The sequence below is a fragment of the Temnothorax longispinosus genome, chromosome 11, assembly GCF_030848805.1.
Source record: "Temnothorax longispinosus isolate EJ_2023e chromosome 11, Tlon_JGU_v1, whole genome shotgun sequence".
NCBI classification, from domain to species: domain Eukaryota; kingdom Metazoa; phylum Arthropoda; class Insecta; order Hymenoptera; family Formicidae; genus Temnothorax; species Temnothorax longispinosus.
In genome coordinates this window covers 17,149,869-17,167,476 of record NC_092368.1, presented here as the reverse complement: position 1 = coordinate 17,167,476, position 17,608 = coordinate 17,149,869, and the positions used below count along the sequence as shown (strand labels likewise).

The following is a 17,608-nucleotide window of genomic DNA, read 5'->3' as shown; positions in this document are numbered from 1 at the left end:
TCGTACATCTTAACTACACTATTAAAAGAAAGAATAAATTCATAGCGCATAGTGGCGTACAATAATTTACCTTCAATTTACATAGAGTAATATTATGTCCTGTTAAATTTTTTAAAGGTAAGGTATAAACTACATCCTTAAGATTAATGTTACTGAAATTGAAAATTTTTAAAGGCACAGATTCTACTTTAAAATATATAAATCCTTAGTTTTCAGAAATATTTATTTTTTCAATCTTCGACTCTGGAACTTTTGGAAACCTAAATTCTTATTTTCTCCAAAATTACCTGATCCCGATTAACATTCAAAGCAATTTAAAAAAAAAGGTCGCAGAGAGGCGCATAGATAGATCATTACTTGAACTTACCTCAATCAGCGGTCTCGGAAGGACGGCGGCACAGACACATCGCTCTCGTCGAGTACCAGCCCGAACGGTAAACCAGAAATTAATGAAAACGAAAGACAGCAATTAATACAGTGAAAGTAAAAAGAAGTCTCAGTAACAAACACCCTGCCTGCTTTCCGCGGTCAAGTAAACTTAAATAAACCAAGTGAGAACGCCTTCTTTCGCGCTTTACAAGATGAGGACATGGCTGACCACCCACCGACTTTCAACGAATTTACTTTGAGAATAAACCCACAAGTATCTGAATGTTTCCTTCAACAAATCTTAATATTGATTTTAATTTCTCAAGTTTCATCACTCCGCAGTGTACCATGTGAGTCTTGAGAGCAGCAAGTTTCTTCGACAACTTGCCGGTTGTTAGATCTCGCTAACTTGTTTGTTAAACTTGTTTCATTCTAGAATGCCTGGTCTCTCTAAATCGACACAAAGAGTTCCTGCACAATTATCGTCCTTGATCCTTGGAAATCTCGAGTTCCTAGATTACCGGTGGATCGGTATTAAAGCGTATGTACGAATCAGTTATTCCTGCAGGAATCTTAGGTGACAAAGCTATCACTTTCAAGCTAACACTTTGAATGTCAGATCTGGTAATTGGTATCCTAAGGCATCATAGCAAGTTTTGATAGCGTGTTCCTTCAACCTAGTAATACATGACGAAAATATCGCACCTTAAAAATAAAAATGCTGTAACTTAAAAAAATCTTTAAAAAGGCCGTAGACATAAACATCAGACAAAAGAAAAACAGTAGACATAAAAATCAGAAAAGGATGCGTAAAGATTTAATTTATAAATTTTTGAAAGTACTCGCGCGACGATACTAACTTTGCTTTTTAAAACTCAAGAGATCCTTAAAACTATACTGTACATTTTTAACATGCGGATCCCTAGATCTTCGGACGGCCGCGGCGATACGTTAAAAGCGTAACATCTGTCGAATAGTCTTCCTCATTTCTAAGCGATATGTTTTCATATAAAGAGAGACTTCCTGTGTATACACACGAACACTGGTGTGAAGATGAAAAAAAAAGACAGAAGAAAAATATAACAAAAAGAAACAGCAACGATGCAACAGCTATACGAACGAAAATATATCTCCTGTTCAACCTAAAACTCTCTTTGCGAAAGGGAGATGAATTTAAATGGAACCGGCAATGTTTCGCCTGGCGTTTCACGCGTTGTGTTAAACTTCGTGATCGTGGCGTACATAACTGAGCGAAAAATATTTTTAAAATGTTTGAAATTGCATTCCTTTTTTGAATAATTACGTTAGAATTTGGCATACACGCTCAGCAAGTCCACTTTGTACATTGTACAAATTATAATTATAAATTAAAATAAATTTAAATGTAGAATACATTTTAATATTCGATTCATCAGACTTTCGCAAGTTCTCTTAAATAACAACAAATCTGATGTACAGTGCACCAGATACACAACGTAGTCGCCAAAAAAACACTGTAAAATAAGATTGTAATTTCATGCACACACTTGTTGCCATTTAACACCCTATAGATATGTATATATACATTTATACGTGTTATATATGTATAGCTAAGCAAATGAGTCGAAACATTCCTACCTGTGATTGTATAACAGAGGCTAGAATGGAAAGCCTAGTAAACACTAGTTCCTGTCTGTCGTAGCCTGAGAATCCTTTCTCTCTGTTATCTTTGCCTTTTCCCTTCTTTTTATGTTCTTTCTGCTACCTGTTAGCTTCTTCCTGGCTCTTAAGCTGATAATCTTCGTCATTAAGTTTCAAATCCAAACTGCACTAGACTAACTAGAGACTACTCTAGCACTTTCAACGCCGCTCTAGATCTACCGAAGAGTGAAGAGCTGATATGGGGGATGAGAGGATTAGACTCGAAAATTATGCTTTGAGTGATAAATGCTTGGACTAGATCTTGTAAATCTTGATATCTAAAGAATTTGGCTTTTTTTCACAAATTTATTATTACTATTATTAGTAGTACGTAAAAATTCATTTTTTCTTTTTTCAGCAGTTTCGAGCAATCAAAATTTAAATAAAATTTTAAATTAGTTTAGATATTATCCTAATCAAGGATTCTTAAAAATTTCAAAAATTTTTGAGAAAATCAACAAAAAAATTAATTTAAAAAGTCTCGAAAATTTTGAAAGCTTCGGGAGATTGTAGACTCCTCTAAAATCTTCCAGGTCTTTGAAAACTGCAAGAGGTTTTTAAACTTTTTGAAAAATCTTTAGAATTAAGATTATATCAATATTGACACTAATATTCATAATCATTAATACTGAAAATAATTACCTATGTAAATATAAATAATACATAAACTTAAGCCAAAATTAATCCTTCAAAATCCTCAAGATTTTTTAAGAATTTCAATTTTGAGTAATATTTGAAGTAAATCGAAACTTTTTAAACCGATATTCCAAATTGTTCGAAATAATTGATAATCTATCGTCATTTAGAGCATAAATCTTTTTTTATGACAAATGATCGCGACGACAGGTACGAAAAAAGCTCGCAAATAGTTCATGACATTCTTTGCGATAAAAAAAAAACTACAAAAGACTGGGATGGGATTTTCGTTCTACACAAATGATTTAATACTGCGAATACATATTTGAACATTGACGCCTCGAGGTATCGGTGGTATTCTTTTTTTTTTTCATTGGCTACACAGTCGACAGTACATCTATTTCTGCCTTTTCCTTCGTTTCTTGTTTTTTCTTTTTTTTTCATCTATTAAATAAGTCCTACAAAGTGGTTCCTTCAACACGTACAAGAATGATCCTGATCTACCGTTGTTATCATGAATAATTTTATTATGCAGCTTCGAAGAAAAAATTACGTATATAGTTATAAGAGATTCATATGACAATATATATATAAAACTGCATCTTATATACATTTTGTCTGTCTTATAAAGTTAAGCGATTTATAAAGAACTGTATTTTATATACATTTTGCCCGTTTTATAAAGAAGTATGGAAACTTCGAAGTTGCACGAGAGATATTCCGGGTGATTAGATAATGTTAGCTGGTTTACCCGGTACATTCTGACCCTTCGCAGTAGTTTTAAGTCTGAGCTTATAGCCTATTGACCTCGCGCCGCAAAATTAAGACATAATAAAGAAAAGGTTTCTTTTATTTAAGCCAACTAATGCTTAAACAATTATACAGCTTCGTAAACTAGTTTATTTCCTATTAATTAGACCTAATTAGTTCCTACAAAACGCTGACGAATACTCTTCTCTTGCCGTTTTTATCGCTACATGCACGCACTATATCTTTCTCTCTCTCTCTCTCTCTCTCTTTCTTCTTCTCATTTTTCCTAATGTAAATTATCTTCCTGTATATATGAATAAATTTTTTTTGCCTGTCTGCTGAATATTTACGCGCAGATCCTCGTAAATAACGTAAAAATACATTTGAACGATAATACGAATCTTTACAATGAGTGGAGAAAGGGAGAAACTGGACGCAAGATTAGAAAAGAATAGGCATATAAGCCTCTCACTGCGAACTAACTGATGACTTTTTTTTCTCTTTCTCTGTCCTGTATCCTGATTGTCCTGCCTGCCTGACCGACTTCCTGACTGTTTCTGAGTTTCTGCCTGTTCGTTGCCTTGTCTCTCTAGCCTGATAGCCTGCCTGCCTGCTCCAATACTAAACAGTACAGAAGTACTGGCGACTAGAAGACAAGTAGTAGTAGTAGGAGGAGTAGTAGCTTCACCTGAGGTTCAAAAGTCAAGAAATCTGTTAGTTAAATTCCTTAGCCTGTGCAAAAGACCGATCGGGTCGTGAGCAAGGAATTTCCGAATCTTGGGATCTCTTTAAGGCTCTGGATTTGTAAAGATATCTCTTGGATTCCAAGAATTTTTCCGATTTACACAATTGAATATTTTACATTTTCTTCGTTTTATTTAATTTCAAATAATTATGGATAATTTAAGAATACCAAATTGGTTGCGTTTCCTAAAAATTTTAGATTCATTATTTTTTACTATTTTTTTTTTATCATTTTAGATCCGACATTTCTACATTTATGGATTTCTAGATAAATTCTAAATCTCAAAGTTTTTAATAGAATTCTTATATAGCAGATAGTATGTTATTTTTATATTTCTAAACAGATCTCTAATTTTCTTGTAGGTCTATTTCTAACTTTCAAAATTCCTGAAATTTCCAGATATTTGAAACCTTAAAATCTTGAATTTATAAGTGACCTATATCAAAATTTTTAGGTACTGGTATTTTTTCTTCTTATATGTATATGGACTTCATCATGTTAGATTCATAATATCAAATTTTAAAGAAAAACTGGAAAATGTTTCACATCCAAACTGCTTTGCTAAAGTTTATAAAATATTACATAATTCGATTTGATCAATCTTCTTTCTACAATGATCTAAAAAAACCCAATAATTATACTTTTAAATTCTTGGATTCTCAAATTTTCGGTGTCTGATATCCTGAGATTCTTAAATCCTTGATCCTGTAGACCCTTAGAGGTCCTAATACATAGACTTGTGTATTATTAATTGTGAATGAATACTGATATTAAGTAAATTCCTCCAGAAAAACTCTTCATTGCTTCTTATCAAACTATAGCAAAATAACTAATCATCATCCTATATATATATACGCATACGCATATGTAAAATAAAAGAAATACTATTCTTCTGATCTAAACTTCTAAACTTTGTTCGAAAACGTGCTAATTAGTAAAAAAAAAAAAAAAAAAAACAAGAAAAAAAGAACGCCACTGGATTACTAAATGACTGTTAATTATAGTCACGCTAGAAAAATAATGTAGCGAATATTAGGATGCAACAATGGCTAAAAAATGAGACTTTGTATTCTAATTGCATTGTTTGCACAAGCCCTAAAATTGTGTATGTGTGTATGTATATATATACGTATATAATCAATGAAATAATTATTATGTCCTCATATACATGTATAAAATAATTTTACGTTTTCTTCAAGATTTGTCTCTCAATAAATCATGGATATATGTATATGTTGTAAAGTTTTCTAATTACATCCTAGTAACGTGAGCAAGATCATGTAAACTAATTACCAATTATAAAATATAATTTTATAAAAATAAATAAATAACTGATATTATTTAAAACAAACTAATCCATGTGTATATGAAAGTTATAAATATGTAAATCACAATTAACAATATTGACATAAATATAATATGTAATCTATGAAGAAAACTAAAACGTCCGTACTATTTAATGATGCATAAACCTGATTAAAGATTCTGTGAGAAATAACTCGGCATTCCCGGAATTTCGCGATCGCCGTAATTTCAAATGAACGGTTTTGAAGTAGCGAATCAATAATATTATATTAAAATAATTATAGTTTTGCTTACCAGCGAGAAGGGTCAGCGATATGCGCGCATGCTATTTTCTTAATATCTCCTTCCACTGCCGCCTCCTCCACCACCACCGCCACCACCCATGTTTCCACCTCCGAGAGAATTACCACCGTAACCACCTTGGTTGCCGTATCCGCCACCGCCACCGGAATTTCCGCCACCCATAGGCCCTGCAACATCGCAAGAAAAAAAACTACAGATTAACAAAAACAATTATTTCTAAATTGCATAATGTGGTAATATTGTGCAAGGTATATAAAAGTACATTCCACATCGATAGATACAAAATGTACTACTCATTCGCAAAAAAAATTACACAACTTTGATAAAATTTTGTTAAATCATTACTTGTCACTAGATCGAGACAAAGAATTTTAATGTTTTAAATTTCAATAATTATGTAGATGATAGAGTTCAACAGAAAAAGAGATCAAGAAGGATCGTCATGTCGTTGATTTTTAAAAAGGAAAAGAACCTTGTCCGCTGAAGGGTGGTAACCATCTTGAGTCTCCGGACTGACGTCCGCTAGGACCCGAATTAATACCGTATGGCGCTGCTCTACCACCGGAATTGAAATTGTTGCGCACTGGACCACCCCCGTAACCCTGTTGATAACCACCACCGAAGTTGTCATTGCTCCAATTACCGCCGCTGTTGTAGCCACCCTGCCCGCTTTGGTTCCAGCCTCCTCCTCCTTTAAAACGCAACAATCAGCATTTATCGCTCGAAATAATGAGATAATGTTATGCTCCTATTCCATCGACTAGAGACAGTATCATATTTTGTCTTTTTATTGCCTCTCGTGTAATAAGATCTTAATCAACAAGTACTTTGTAAAATTGTACCAGATTAATATAGAATTAAAGGCTAATTGTATTTTACTCTTTCTTGTGTTAATATTGGTTCATTTTCTATGAAACTTTGCTTACTCTAATAATTTTTATAAATAAGGCGTTGAAAATACAAATAGACCAAGCCACAGTTTCAAGTGAAAGAATTTAATGCGTTAGAATAAAAACTGTAATGTGAAATAATAGTGACCGTAGAAAATTCTTATGTATTCTTTTAACGTATATAGTAGTAAATCTATTTGAATTGGAAAGTAAGAGTGTTTAAACAACTCTTTGAGTATTCAGTTCAAACATTTCCACACTTGGTCTGTATGTATTTACATCGCATCATACATCATTATTCTTTACAGATGCAAAGTCTTTGCACTGCAATTTGACCCTCGCATGACATCTCGACGAATTGTTAATTTTATTTAAAGCGTGTATAAAAAAAAAAAAGAAAGATATACATTTCACAATATTAGATCTGCTTGAGAAATTAATTTCAATAATTTCAATAAATTAAGAAAACTTTTAAGTCCACTCGCAGTTTTTTTTCAGTACGTCGCGCGTCGTAGCCGATTTTTCAAATACGATGTTGTTAAAGAGCGACATTATCAATACGAGAATCAACTCGACTCTAAGAGGAATAAAGAGAGTAAGAAGAAAAGCTTGTCTGCAAACCTTTACCTTGATTCTGATTCTCCCAAGGTCCATTACCTCCCCAACCTCCTTGATTACCTCCACCATATCCACCCTGATTACCGCCGTTGTTCCAGTCACTGCTGCCGCCACCGCTACTGCGTCCTCCCCAGCTACCGCCGCCCTGATTACCACCACGGGGTCCCCTGCCTACGCCTTGGCCACCGCGGCTGCCACCACCACTGCCGCCACCGCCTCCAGAAGCGGACGCCATTTCAGCTCTGCTTAAAGCCTGTGATAAGAATCATATTAATAAAAATACGAATCATTCATGTATTCAATTTAGTTTGATCTGCAGAAAATAAAGGAACAAAATTGTGGCAAAATATTCTTATATGAAAACATATTAAAACAAAACATCTCAGGTATGAAAAACTACATGAAATATTTATTTTTCGATAATCTTAATTAAATATATTTATATATAAAATGATGAGTTACGTGTATTGATGAAAGTGATCGGATAAAGAATAATACATAAATCTATACAAAAATGTAAGTGCATATTTCTCCCATATTATTGAAATAAAAAATCATTTCCATTTCTAAGATTGATTTTTCGGTCAATGTTGATTGGACAATTTTTATTCAGTTAAATATTCCTTAAATCTTGAATATTTTATTAATATTTTATATAATGTGAAGACGACACATTTTTAAAGATTCATAAAAAAAAAAACATGGAAAAAATTTGAAACACTGGAAAAAATAAAACATCAACTAATCTTTTATGAACTTTTTCTCATGGATCTGTATCGTATTCTTAAACAGTAAATAATTTTTGAAAATAAATATTCTCACCTTCTTGACGTCAACGTGTTTGCCGCGTATCTGATGATTACGCTGCAGACAGATTTTGTCGACAGGATCATAATCATCGAATTCGACAAAGCCGAAGCCGCGTTTCTTGCCAGTCTCTTTATCAGTCACTATGCTGATCGAGTTTATGCTGCCGTAACTCTGAAAGTACTGCCTGAGGTCTTCCTCTTCATGATCGTCCTTCAAGCCACCTACGAAGAGTTTCTTCACGGTAGCCCCCGCTTCCGGCCGGCCAATTTCTTGCCTAGGGACTGCTCTCTTAGGCTCAACCACTCTACCATCTACTCTGTGAGGCCTGTAAAAGGTATTTGATTTTTGACAATCTTGCCCTCATACTTTCATATACGAGATGAATAGAAGAATCGACTTATGTGAAAAAAAAAAAAAAAAAGATTTGTATCAAGTGTTTTTTATTCTTCTCAGTAAATAGATGCTTCTAAAATCTTGAATCTTTTTTTTCTAATCCGTGCGAATACACCAGGCTAAGTAAGAACCAGCGCGGTCTTTTTTTTTTAATACCTCGAATAAATCATTTTTTTTTACCTGGCATTCTGAGCATCGTCCACCATGTGAGCACGAGAATAGGTGATGAAGCCAAAACCTCTCGAACGTTTCGTTTTGGGATCTTTCATAACCACCACATCCACTATCTCTCCCCATTGCTCGAAATGCTTCTTAAGCGAATCGTCCGTTGTTCTATAATCCAAGCCGCCAATGAACAGCTTCCTAACGTGTTCCGGCTCGTTTTTACCATCCTGAAGCATAGAACAACAACAATATTGTAAGTTAAAGTTTCTTAATCATACAAAGTAATTAAATATGATAATATATTGTTTCACACATGATAAATTTTATATATTGAGACTGTAAGTGGATCTTCAAAAAAGCCTTCTACATATCTAGATCTAACTGTGTTCTTCTAATCGTTGAAGCTAATGACTTCAATTAAGCAATACCTTAGCAAATTGCTCATTTTTATCAATTTATTATATCTCATTGTCTCTCTTTTTTTATTAACGCGAAAATTATTCATAACCAGCCTTTAAACATTTATTACTACACTTATACTCAGAAAACTTGAAATGTAAAAGTTAAAGCCTGGCGATGCAAATGTAGCGGTAATTGGATCAATTTCAGTCTTTTTATATACGAAATTTTCTCGAGTTGAGATTCCAACGCCGAAGTGATTACTCATGATGTAGCAATCGCCGTCTTTTTTTCGTAGTTTCCTTCTTGCTTATTCGGATTCAACCTACCCTGGATTTATCTCTAATCATTTCAGGACAATTTGCCATAAAATTCGGATCGCAAGTACGTCAAGCTTCGCGTCTGAAAGATATTTCGCGAGCTACAACGTACATCCTCGCGACTTCGTGACGAAAAGCTCTCGACGTAGCCGAAGTGCCATGAAACGGAACAGTGCAAGCGTCGAAGAGAGAAGCCGTAGCCGTCTCGCGATAACGGAATGGCGATATTGGCGGCGCAAATACTCACATCGTGCTCCATCTTCACCATTTTAAGGGACCTGAACAGGATTGCGCGTCCTGTGTAGCTTGTAAAACAGGAGGAAACGTAAGCCGACTTAGCCGACAGCGAACGACGGCAGAAACGACGCTACCACGATACGGACGATCGATTTTCACTCCTTGCGCGCACTCGCGTGAACCCCGGGCTCCGGGCGAGCCGGCCAACCACGTCCACGAACTACGTTAATCAATGCTGTTGATCGGGGTTGGAGAGGGGAGCGTCCACGTTTTCACCACGTTGCGATTGACCACTCATAGCGAGCGGTGCTCGGAGTTTTTCCACTGGACCGACCAATCAGGAAGATCCTGTGTGGAATTGGCCAATTGGCGACGTAGGCAATTGGATGCTACTCAAATGCGAGCAGTAGAGCACAGAAAATAATAATAAATAATTAGAAATAATAATTAAATGCACAAAATAAAAGAATAAAATATAATATAAATATAGAAATATTCCTACATTTACGTATCCCAATATTTAATACAGTATTCCTATATTTGTATATCCTAATATTTAATATTTATTCTTATATGTGCTCTATTGCTAATATTTTATTTATCATATGACGAATTTTTCAAGCATACTAATTGGCTACGCTCACCAAGCGGCTAAAAGTGGAAATCGAATATGATTAGTTAGATCCAAAGGTAAAAACCAACCACTGAATGCAAAACAAAAATTCAAGATTTCAATTTATTTTCTTACAGCAATTAAATAACTATTACATCACTACAACTTGATCTATTAATTTATTACTTAATCAATTTTCCTCAAAAGACACAAGACAAACAGATTTGTTTCTCCTCCGCCTCCTAAAGATATACAAAGTATACTTAAAAATAGAGCAACAAAGTGAATATCATACATATTTTTTGTGACAATAATTAATATTTATAATCAACGTGAGCATTTACGAAATAGTACATTCAGGGAACATTATTACAGTATGTTCCTACTATGGAATTTTATGTGTATGTATAATTGTTACAGACTTTATATATACATAAAATATCTTGTGTGCATGCATGTACCATGTGTGTAATATGTGTAATAAGAAGTCTGTCGCTAGCAGTCATGAGAATATAAGAAAAGTTCATCACTGCTCAGTCATGCTCAAATCAAGAATTTTTGTCCTGAAAAACTCAATTATTATTTAAATTTAACTGTTCCTAATGTATGTATATGTGTTAAAAAATCTTTACTAATTTCTAGTCACAGTCTATAGGATGTCTATCCTATAATTGAGACACGGAAAGCATTGTATGCATAAATGTAGTATATTACATCTTAATTCTTTCCTATATTTGTGAGTAATATATTATGCTTGGCGTGAGACCCTACTCTTGACAAAATACGCACACAACGCACACGCGCGCGCGTATATATAAATATAACACAGTAAATGTATATTTTATACTTTGTGTGTGTGTATACGTGCGTGTAAATTCGAAGTTGTATTAATAAATACAATAATCTAGCATAACACACTGTAATATACTATATTTATACATATAAGTTAATCGGTGATTAGTGCTTGAACTCGAGCTTCGAATATATTTCTGGAAAAATCGACTTTTAACAAAGTTGACCAGATATTGCGAAAAAATCTCATGATTCATAATTCAATCAGTCACATGATTCACATATCACGTGACGATGATCGAGGAGACGGGCGAAAAAAGAAGCTTTGAACTACCTCGGTGCATTGGTCTTGGTCACGTGGTGGTTTCCGATATTTTTCTGGACCGACTCTTTTTGTACTTGACCGGTTCGGATATTGCACCGTCATTATCCGACAGAGATGATTCCTTGATCGATTTTCGACCACGACCGATGTTTCTCTCCTCGTTTTCCGAGCCTAACGACTCCCGGTTCGACTTCCGGCGCTGACGCTGCAGTGGCTGAGTCTGTGCTTCCATCGTTTCACGTAGGTGTTTTCTCTTCGCATCCCACAATATTTTTTGCCGCTGGTCGATCTCGGAATATCTACAAATATGGGCGATTAACGCCAAAATTTCTAACGCAAATCTAATAGTGATAAGTTTAATGAGAGAAATTACACATGAAATCACATAGAATTACTTGAAAATACTCAAAATTACTTGTTGAGAATAGAATTGCAAGATACTTTAACCCACAAGTATGTCGAGAGATATTAAATTTATATTTGGAGTCAACGAAACTTAGTGATTACCTATTACGAAAGTCCGAGTTGGGTGGTTCTTTCAGCCGCCAACCTTTCTTCGATTCGTACGCTCCAAGTTCCGCGAAAATTTGATTAATCTCTTCCGGCGTCAACTTGATGGCGGACGAGATCGTATTGCGATTGACAAATTGTTGCTCGATAAACGACAATAACTAAAAAAAAAAACATATTTTATATACGTACATACAGTTAAATCTTCCTTTGTACACTTGAAGTCACAAGTTTCTTTCGTTCACTTGAGTAGCAACTTTGACAAGTAATCAAATTTGACCACATGGATAATGACGTCTTAATATAGAGATACAAGATATACCAATAGTTTCACGAAGTTAAATATAGCAATAATTGAAATATAAATATGAAAAAGTAGTTGAAATCTACTAGACTTAAGTGTAAGATCCGAGAATAAAGAAGCTAAAAAATTAAATTAAATTTCGGGACAATCTTTTACTATTAAATTTTAAACACTCACAATATAATCGCGAGCTTTACACATGATCTCAGAGGTGCTGTTCTGAGGGGAGGCGTTATCCTTGGGATATATCAGTTCGCTATTCACAACCCAGTTACCCTGCACCAGCATTGCTACTTGCTGCAAATACTTGAGTATCGCTGTCGTGTCGTGCTCCGGCGAGAGAATTTCACATAACTTTGCAAAGGAGATGACTCTCACTGTAAGAAGATAAAAAATAGATTTCTATTAAAACTTGCACATGATATAAAAATCTGTTTAATTTATATCAACAATCAACATTGACATGAAAAAATTGACTCTTTATGTTTCTAAGCGTGTATCATTAAAACGAGGAATATACAAAAATATTTTAAACGAAAGTTTCATCTAAAGTTTTTAAAGGTTTCTTATAGTGTATTTAAATTTTTAATTAAATTATGTATATTTTTTTATATCCTTCTTCCTTCGAGCATCATTTTCAATGCCTTTCTCACCTTGTTTCATGATTATCCTGATTCGATCTAGCAAAGGCAAGGTCTTGATGTAGTGAAGATCCGTCTGATCCTCGGAGGTGGATTGCGAGTAGCACTCATCAGGTAACTGCGGTACCAATAGATGTAGATAATTCCTCTGGGCCAAATTCAGGATATTTTCCGACTCTTCGGCTGACGGGCAGAACATCTCTATCCGTGTCGACTGTACAGTCAAACAAATTAACGTTTAGCATTTTAATATGTAACATCTCAAAATGTAAAAAAGGCAATAAAGTAAAATATAAAACTGGTAAGATTTTTTTGAAAATTGAAATTTGGTTTTTTACAATAACAAATATGTCATTAATTTCACGATTACATCAACGACTTACCTCAGTTTGCACGTCGTAAGTCGGGGCGTAACTCGTATGCATCCAACGCTCCTCCTGGCTTTTTTTGTAGTGATGTTGGAAGGACTGTTCCTGCAGCTTCTTCAGGTTGTCCGGTAGGTGCCTGGCGAACGTCACTTTCACCGGTGTGGCGTTATCTTCTTCCTCGTCGTCGTCTGCATGTTAGCAAATGAATTTGTGAGTGTTTCTCGTTCGCTTGTGCCAAGCTCTAAAGGTTCAACACAGGCTGTCTAGGTAAATGATATTCATAAACAAGTCAGCAAAGAGAAATCCTCTTTTACCTTCTCCCCCGCCCTTCGTTCCATCCTTGACGTGCTTTTCAGTTTCATCCAGATAATCGCACTGCAGCTTCATGTGCAACATTGCCTTCAACGGCGTGAGGTGCAGCTCATCGTCCTGAAAGATCCCAACTGCGAAATTGGAGCAATCCGACAACGTCCGTTCCGAAGCCAACACAATCTTGTCCATCAGACCACTAATTAAGAAAATAAATATTTTTTATGACTATAAATTGAAGTACCTAAATAAGCTATTCCGAAACTTTGTCAATACCTATCGAATGTACTTTCATCATCGTTTCCTGCAGACTTCCCATCTGTATTTAAAGCCAACCGCTTTCCCGTACTGTGATCGTAAGAATCCTCATTTTCCGCATCTATAGCGAGCTCTATACGAATTTTTTGATTCTCCGGCTTAACAGAAGTCTTCGAGAAGGTAGCATTGACGCAACCATCTTTCATGTATGCGGGATACTGAATAATGAACAATTGATCCGCCAAGGTCTTGGAAAGGTACACTGGTATCTGCATAAACAATTGCTTTTATTGTTCGCACATATGGAAAACAAAAATATACTCTAAAGTAGAAAATAATTTCTAAAATGAGTTTCTAGGCCCGAACAAGTTATATATATATCTATATAAACATAAAAGCGGCAATTTTGAGCGAATCTAAAAATTTCTTGCCTCGAAACACATGAAATACATGAGTTTTACAAAAGAAATAGAGGTAATTATATTTATATTGAACATCTGTCAACAGTGGATTTTTTTTACCACGTGCTCCAAAGTAGCGAGTTCTAACCTAAACAACTTTGACGCTAAACAATCTTGACGAGAGCGAATAGTAGCAAAATTCAGAAATGGAACACTAACCTCTTTCTCGACGGGATCATCGTCCACTTCCGTGGTGTCCATCTCTGTCACTTCTAAAAAATCACGAAATGATTCTTGATTTTTTCATGTACATTTATTCTGATATACGTGTACGGAGCATCTTTCGGAATTTTTTTCGAATTAGATCAAAATTGATCAAAATACACCCGCTGTGTAACAGCCCCCTACTTACATCTGCCGAGCGTGGCCGAGCGAATGGTGGCCCAGCAGAAAGGTGGCGTCGGTGGCAATTTGGCGTGTAGGGAGCAGCATATCTGTCTCCCTTCCGATTGGTCAGCCCCCTCTCCTGCGCTAGCAAGAGGGGTTGAAACGCCGTACGGTAGAGTGCGTTGACCAATCAGAAGGCTGCCGCAAGTCGCTTGCGGCAAAATCAAAATTTGTGCATAAGCCCATAAACATAAGCATAAAAGAATTGATTGGTCCATATGCATGTGCATAAGGAAATAGACCAATCCGTTTCTTTATGCATATGGTTATGCACCTATGCAAGTTTGTCTGGATGGACCTTAAAGCGGGGAGCACACACTTCTGTATGTACAACGCATAATGCGTAAGCATAAGAAAATTGATTGGTCCATACACATGTGTATAAGAAAATAATTTTTTTTTTTTGAGACCATTGATTTTTTTTTGGTAGAATTTTTATGACGGTTATTGAACATTTTTTAAAAACTTTTTTTCGTAATTAAATGCAACTCAATCATGTACATTTTGTTTTTTTTTACATTCATGGAATCGCAGCATGAGAAAATCATTTCATCTTTTGAATTGTCGTGCGTCAAATACTTGTGAATATATTCAATGAGGATATGAACCAAACTGCACAGATTTATTCCAGAAATTATTTTAAAAATGGTTCGTTTATTGTTCAAGTTTCTTTACATCACATCCATATAAAACATGACACAAGTTTTCCCGCATGTTCTGCGATCGGGAAAAAGATAGCTCGATTTTATCGATCCGCGGTTTCCGATGGTTGCTTAACTCTTCAGTCAGCGTTTCAGGCAATTGCTTGTGCGGCCAAACGCGCAACCTTAGCCCCTGGCTCACTTCGATGTGTCGATTATACGATCAGGTCCAAGTGGCCCAGCTCTGCCAATGATTAGCTGCTTCCTGCGTAAACGAACATTTAATTAAATTACTCGTCGATATATTGCGAATCGATATAGCATTACGATCTTTAATTTATATACATATATATACATATATGTATATATATGTATACATATATGTATATATATTATACATATATTATACATATATGTATATATATTACACATGAAAAGGTATTAGACTGTTGCAAACTGTCCAATGTCCACCACGAAATTGACTTGGCGCAAGATAGGTTGTAATATTTTTCACTTATATTAGATTAGGTCAAAGAGATGAAATTTTCACACTTTCTCGTAACTTTAACAATTGAAAAATTATTTATTACTTAGTAAGTTTGTAAATAAATTTTACAGTAGTATTTCGTATTGTGTTGGTAAATAAATTTTACGGTTGTATTTCGTATTATCTTTCCATATAGATTTGACAAATTTAAAACTAATTCCTTTCTAACAAAGATATATTTGTACGATTTCTAATAGTTTTTATATAAACGACTAAGTGTACGTAGGTATATATAAAGATTTTGGGGGCAAATATAAATGACATAATTATCTCTCTTTCTTGATTTTGAATGGATTTTAGTGGAATTAAAATCTTACTTTTCCGATCTCGTTCAGCACTTTGTATTGATTCAATTGTTGGTCGTCATGTTGGTTATCGACGAAGCATTCCCTATTGAGCGCTCGGATGCGTTTCCTGGGCAATCTATGAGGGCTGGCGTGAAGGTTGAGGGTAGCGAAAATGAACGGATTTGTAGGTGACATCAGCTTTCTCGAACAGTCGCTGGCTTGGTCCTGCTTCGTCGGGTAAGGATAATTTTCTCAAATCTATAATCCGATTATTATCCAAGGCAATAATAGTTTCCACGTTTGTCTTGTGCACATTCTTACAATTCGAGTTGCCGCTAGCAGAATGATCGATGATTGTGTCGACCACTCGCTGAATCGTGTCCACCTCGTCTGATGGTACATTTTTGTCGTTATTGCGCGGAAGATAAATATTGGGGTTCCTGAAGATAGACGTCACTTCGATTTCACCTAAGAAGATATTGACAACAGTGAAAATTCTGACAAATTAATTTTGAAGAAAGTATACATTTTATGCTGTCATTTTTTGTCTTACTATTATTTAAGCATTCCAAAAAGTAATAAAATTGAGAGGGACGAAAAATATAAGTTTTATAAAAATAAGATTATAAGTATTCTGTTTTAAATAAAAATAATGTACATTTGATGAAAATTGATTATACAAAGAACATTTTAGGCCGTTTCTTGTTAAATCTTTTCATCCACGATATTTATCCGGAGGATTCTCTAATTACCCGTTCCACGAATTTCGCTCTATCTAACTTGAAAATCTATTATAGTCGCATTGGTAGCGACGCAGTTTACTTACTGAGACGCGTTGTCAGCCCATCATTGATCTCCTGGGTCTGGAAACTCCTCTGCCGCGGTAGAGTTCTGTTTCTGACGACCTTCTTTGCCTCATCAACGTTGGGCATGTCGAGGCCGGAGGAGCTCGACATCTTTCTGTGTATCTCCGTCGTCGGAATTCCCTTTGCTGTATCTGATGTGGACGCCTCAATGTTCTCCTCTTTTCTACCAGCTCACTTAATCAAGGCTCCAAGAGTTATCGGTTTCGATTTGTGTCTCTCCTTCTCTTGCTGTTGCGTATCACCGTCCGTTGCGGAATTTCTTCTATTGTCTTCTACTGTCTTTGCGTACTTCTTCGACGATATGCTCCCGATACTCCGGGCTCGACGTTCGACAGTACCTGGACAGTACTTTCGATGGACCCGGCATCCGTCGATGTCCGTCGATAAGGGTGCATTCCCATGGAGAAAGAAATAGCGGAACAGAATTAAAACGGAATTCCTTTGATTGGCTAATATCCCATTTTGAGAGTCCCCATCTGGAGATTAGCCAATCAGAGCAATTCCGTTTTGGTTCCGTTCCGCCAGAGAGAAACCTGAGAGAGGCCATCCCGGCCTTTTTCGTGTGTTGCTGTGTTGCATTTTCCGACGCGCCGCCTGAGAAAGTGCAACTCAACTACGTCGTATCGCTCGGTAACCGCACATGGTTTGCGTCCGTGCTAATGGTTCGTGTCCGAACTAG

At 35.6% G+C, this 17,608-nt stretch overlaps 3 protein-coding genes across 7 annotated transcripts; all 3 read right to left on the bottom strand.

The window, feature by feature from the left end:
• Positions 1 to 118: 118 nt before the first annotated feature.
• Hrb87f (Heterogeneous nuclear ribonucleoprotein at 87F) lies at positions 119 to 9,800 on the bottom strand. The gene is made up of 7 exons (XM_071793612.1): positions 9,631 to 9,800; positions 8,680 to 8,891; positions 8,119 to 8,431; positions 7,306 to 7,549; positions 6,261 to 6,479; positions 5,780 to 5,955; positions 119 to 4,123 (listed from the first exon to the last, which is right to left on the bottom strand). Exons 1-6 carry the CDS (start codon positions 9,649 to 9,651, stop codon positions 5,819 to 5,821), a joined length of 1,146 nt encoding a protein of 381 aa, XP_071649713.1. The 5' UTR covers positions 9,652 to 9,800; the 3' UTR covers positions 119 to 4,123; positions 5,780 to 5,818.
• Positions 9,801 to 10,337: 537 nt separating this feature from the next.
• On the bottom strand, positions 10,338 to 14,615 carry Polr3e (RNA polymerase III subunit E). 2 transcript variants are annotated; one of them, XM_071793611.1, is made up of 9 exons: positions 14,554 to 14,615; positions 14,361 to 14,413; positions 13,759 to 14,009; positions 13,488 to 13,681; positions 13,189 to 13,361; positions 12,818 to 13,019; positions 12,342 to 12,541; positions 11,858 to 12,021; positions 10,338 to 11,649 (listed from the first exon to the last, which is right to left on the bottom strand). In XM_071793611.1, the coding sequence occupies exons 2-9, from the start codon at positions 14,400 to 14,402 to the stop codon at positions 11,379 to 11,381; spliced, it is 1,497 nt and encodes a 498-aa protein (XP_071649712.1). In that variant the 5' UTR covers positions 14,403 to 14,413; positions 14,554 to 14,615; the 3' UTR covers positions 10,338 to 11,378. The 2 variants fall into 2 exon arrangements, with proteins under 2 accessions (XP_071649712.1, XP_071649711.1); XM_071793610.1 differs by lacking the exon at positions 14,554 to 14,615 and having other exon boundaries at positions 14,361 to 14,547.
• A 607-nt stretch (positions 14,616 to 15,222) lies between these two features.
• LOC139821875 (uncharacterized) lies at positions 15,223 to 17,579 on the bottom strand. Of its 4 annotated transcripts, none has more exons than XM_071793245.1 (4): positions 16,890 to 17,575; positions 16,385 to 16,531; positions 16,094 to 16,291; positions 15,223 to 15,494 (listed from the first exon to the last, which is right to left on the bottom strand). In XM_071793245.1, the coding sequence occupies exons 1-3, from the start codon at positions 17,017 to 17,019 to the stop codon at positions 16,200 to 16,202; spliced, it is 369 nt and encodes a 122-aa protein (XP_071649346.1). In that variant the 5' UTR covers positions 17,020 to 17,575; the 3' UTR covers positions 15,223 to 15,494; positions 16,094 to 16,199. The 4 variants fall into 4 exon arrangements, with proteins under 4 accessions (XP_071649346.1, XP_071649347.1, XP_071649345.1 ...); XM_071793246.1 differs by having other exon boundaries at positions 16,094 to 16,288; positions 16,890 to 17,568; XM_071793244.1 differs by having other exon boundaries at positions 16,094 to 16,321; positions 16,890 to 17,488.
• Positions 17,580 to 17,608: the final 29 nt, after the last annotated feature.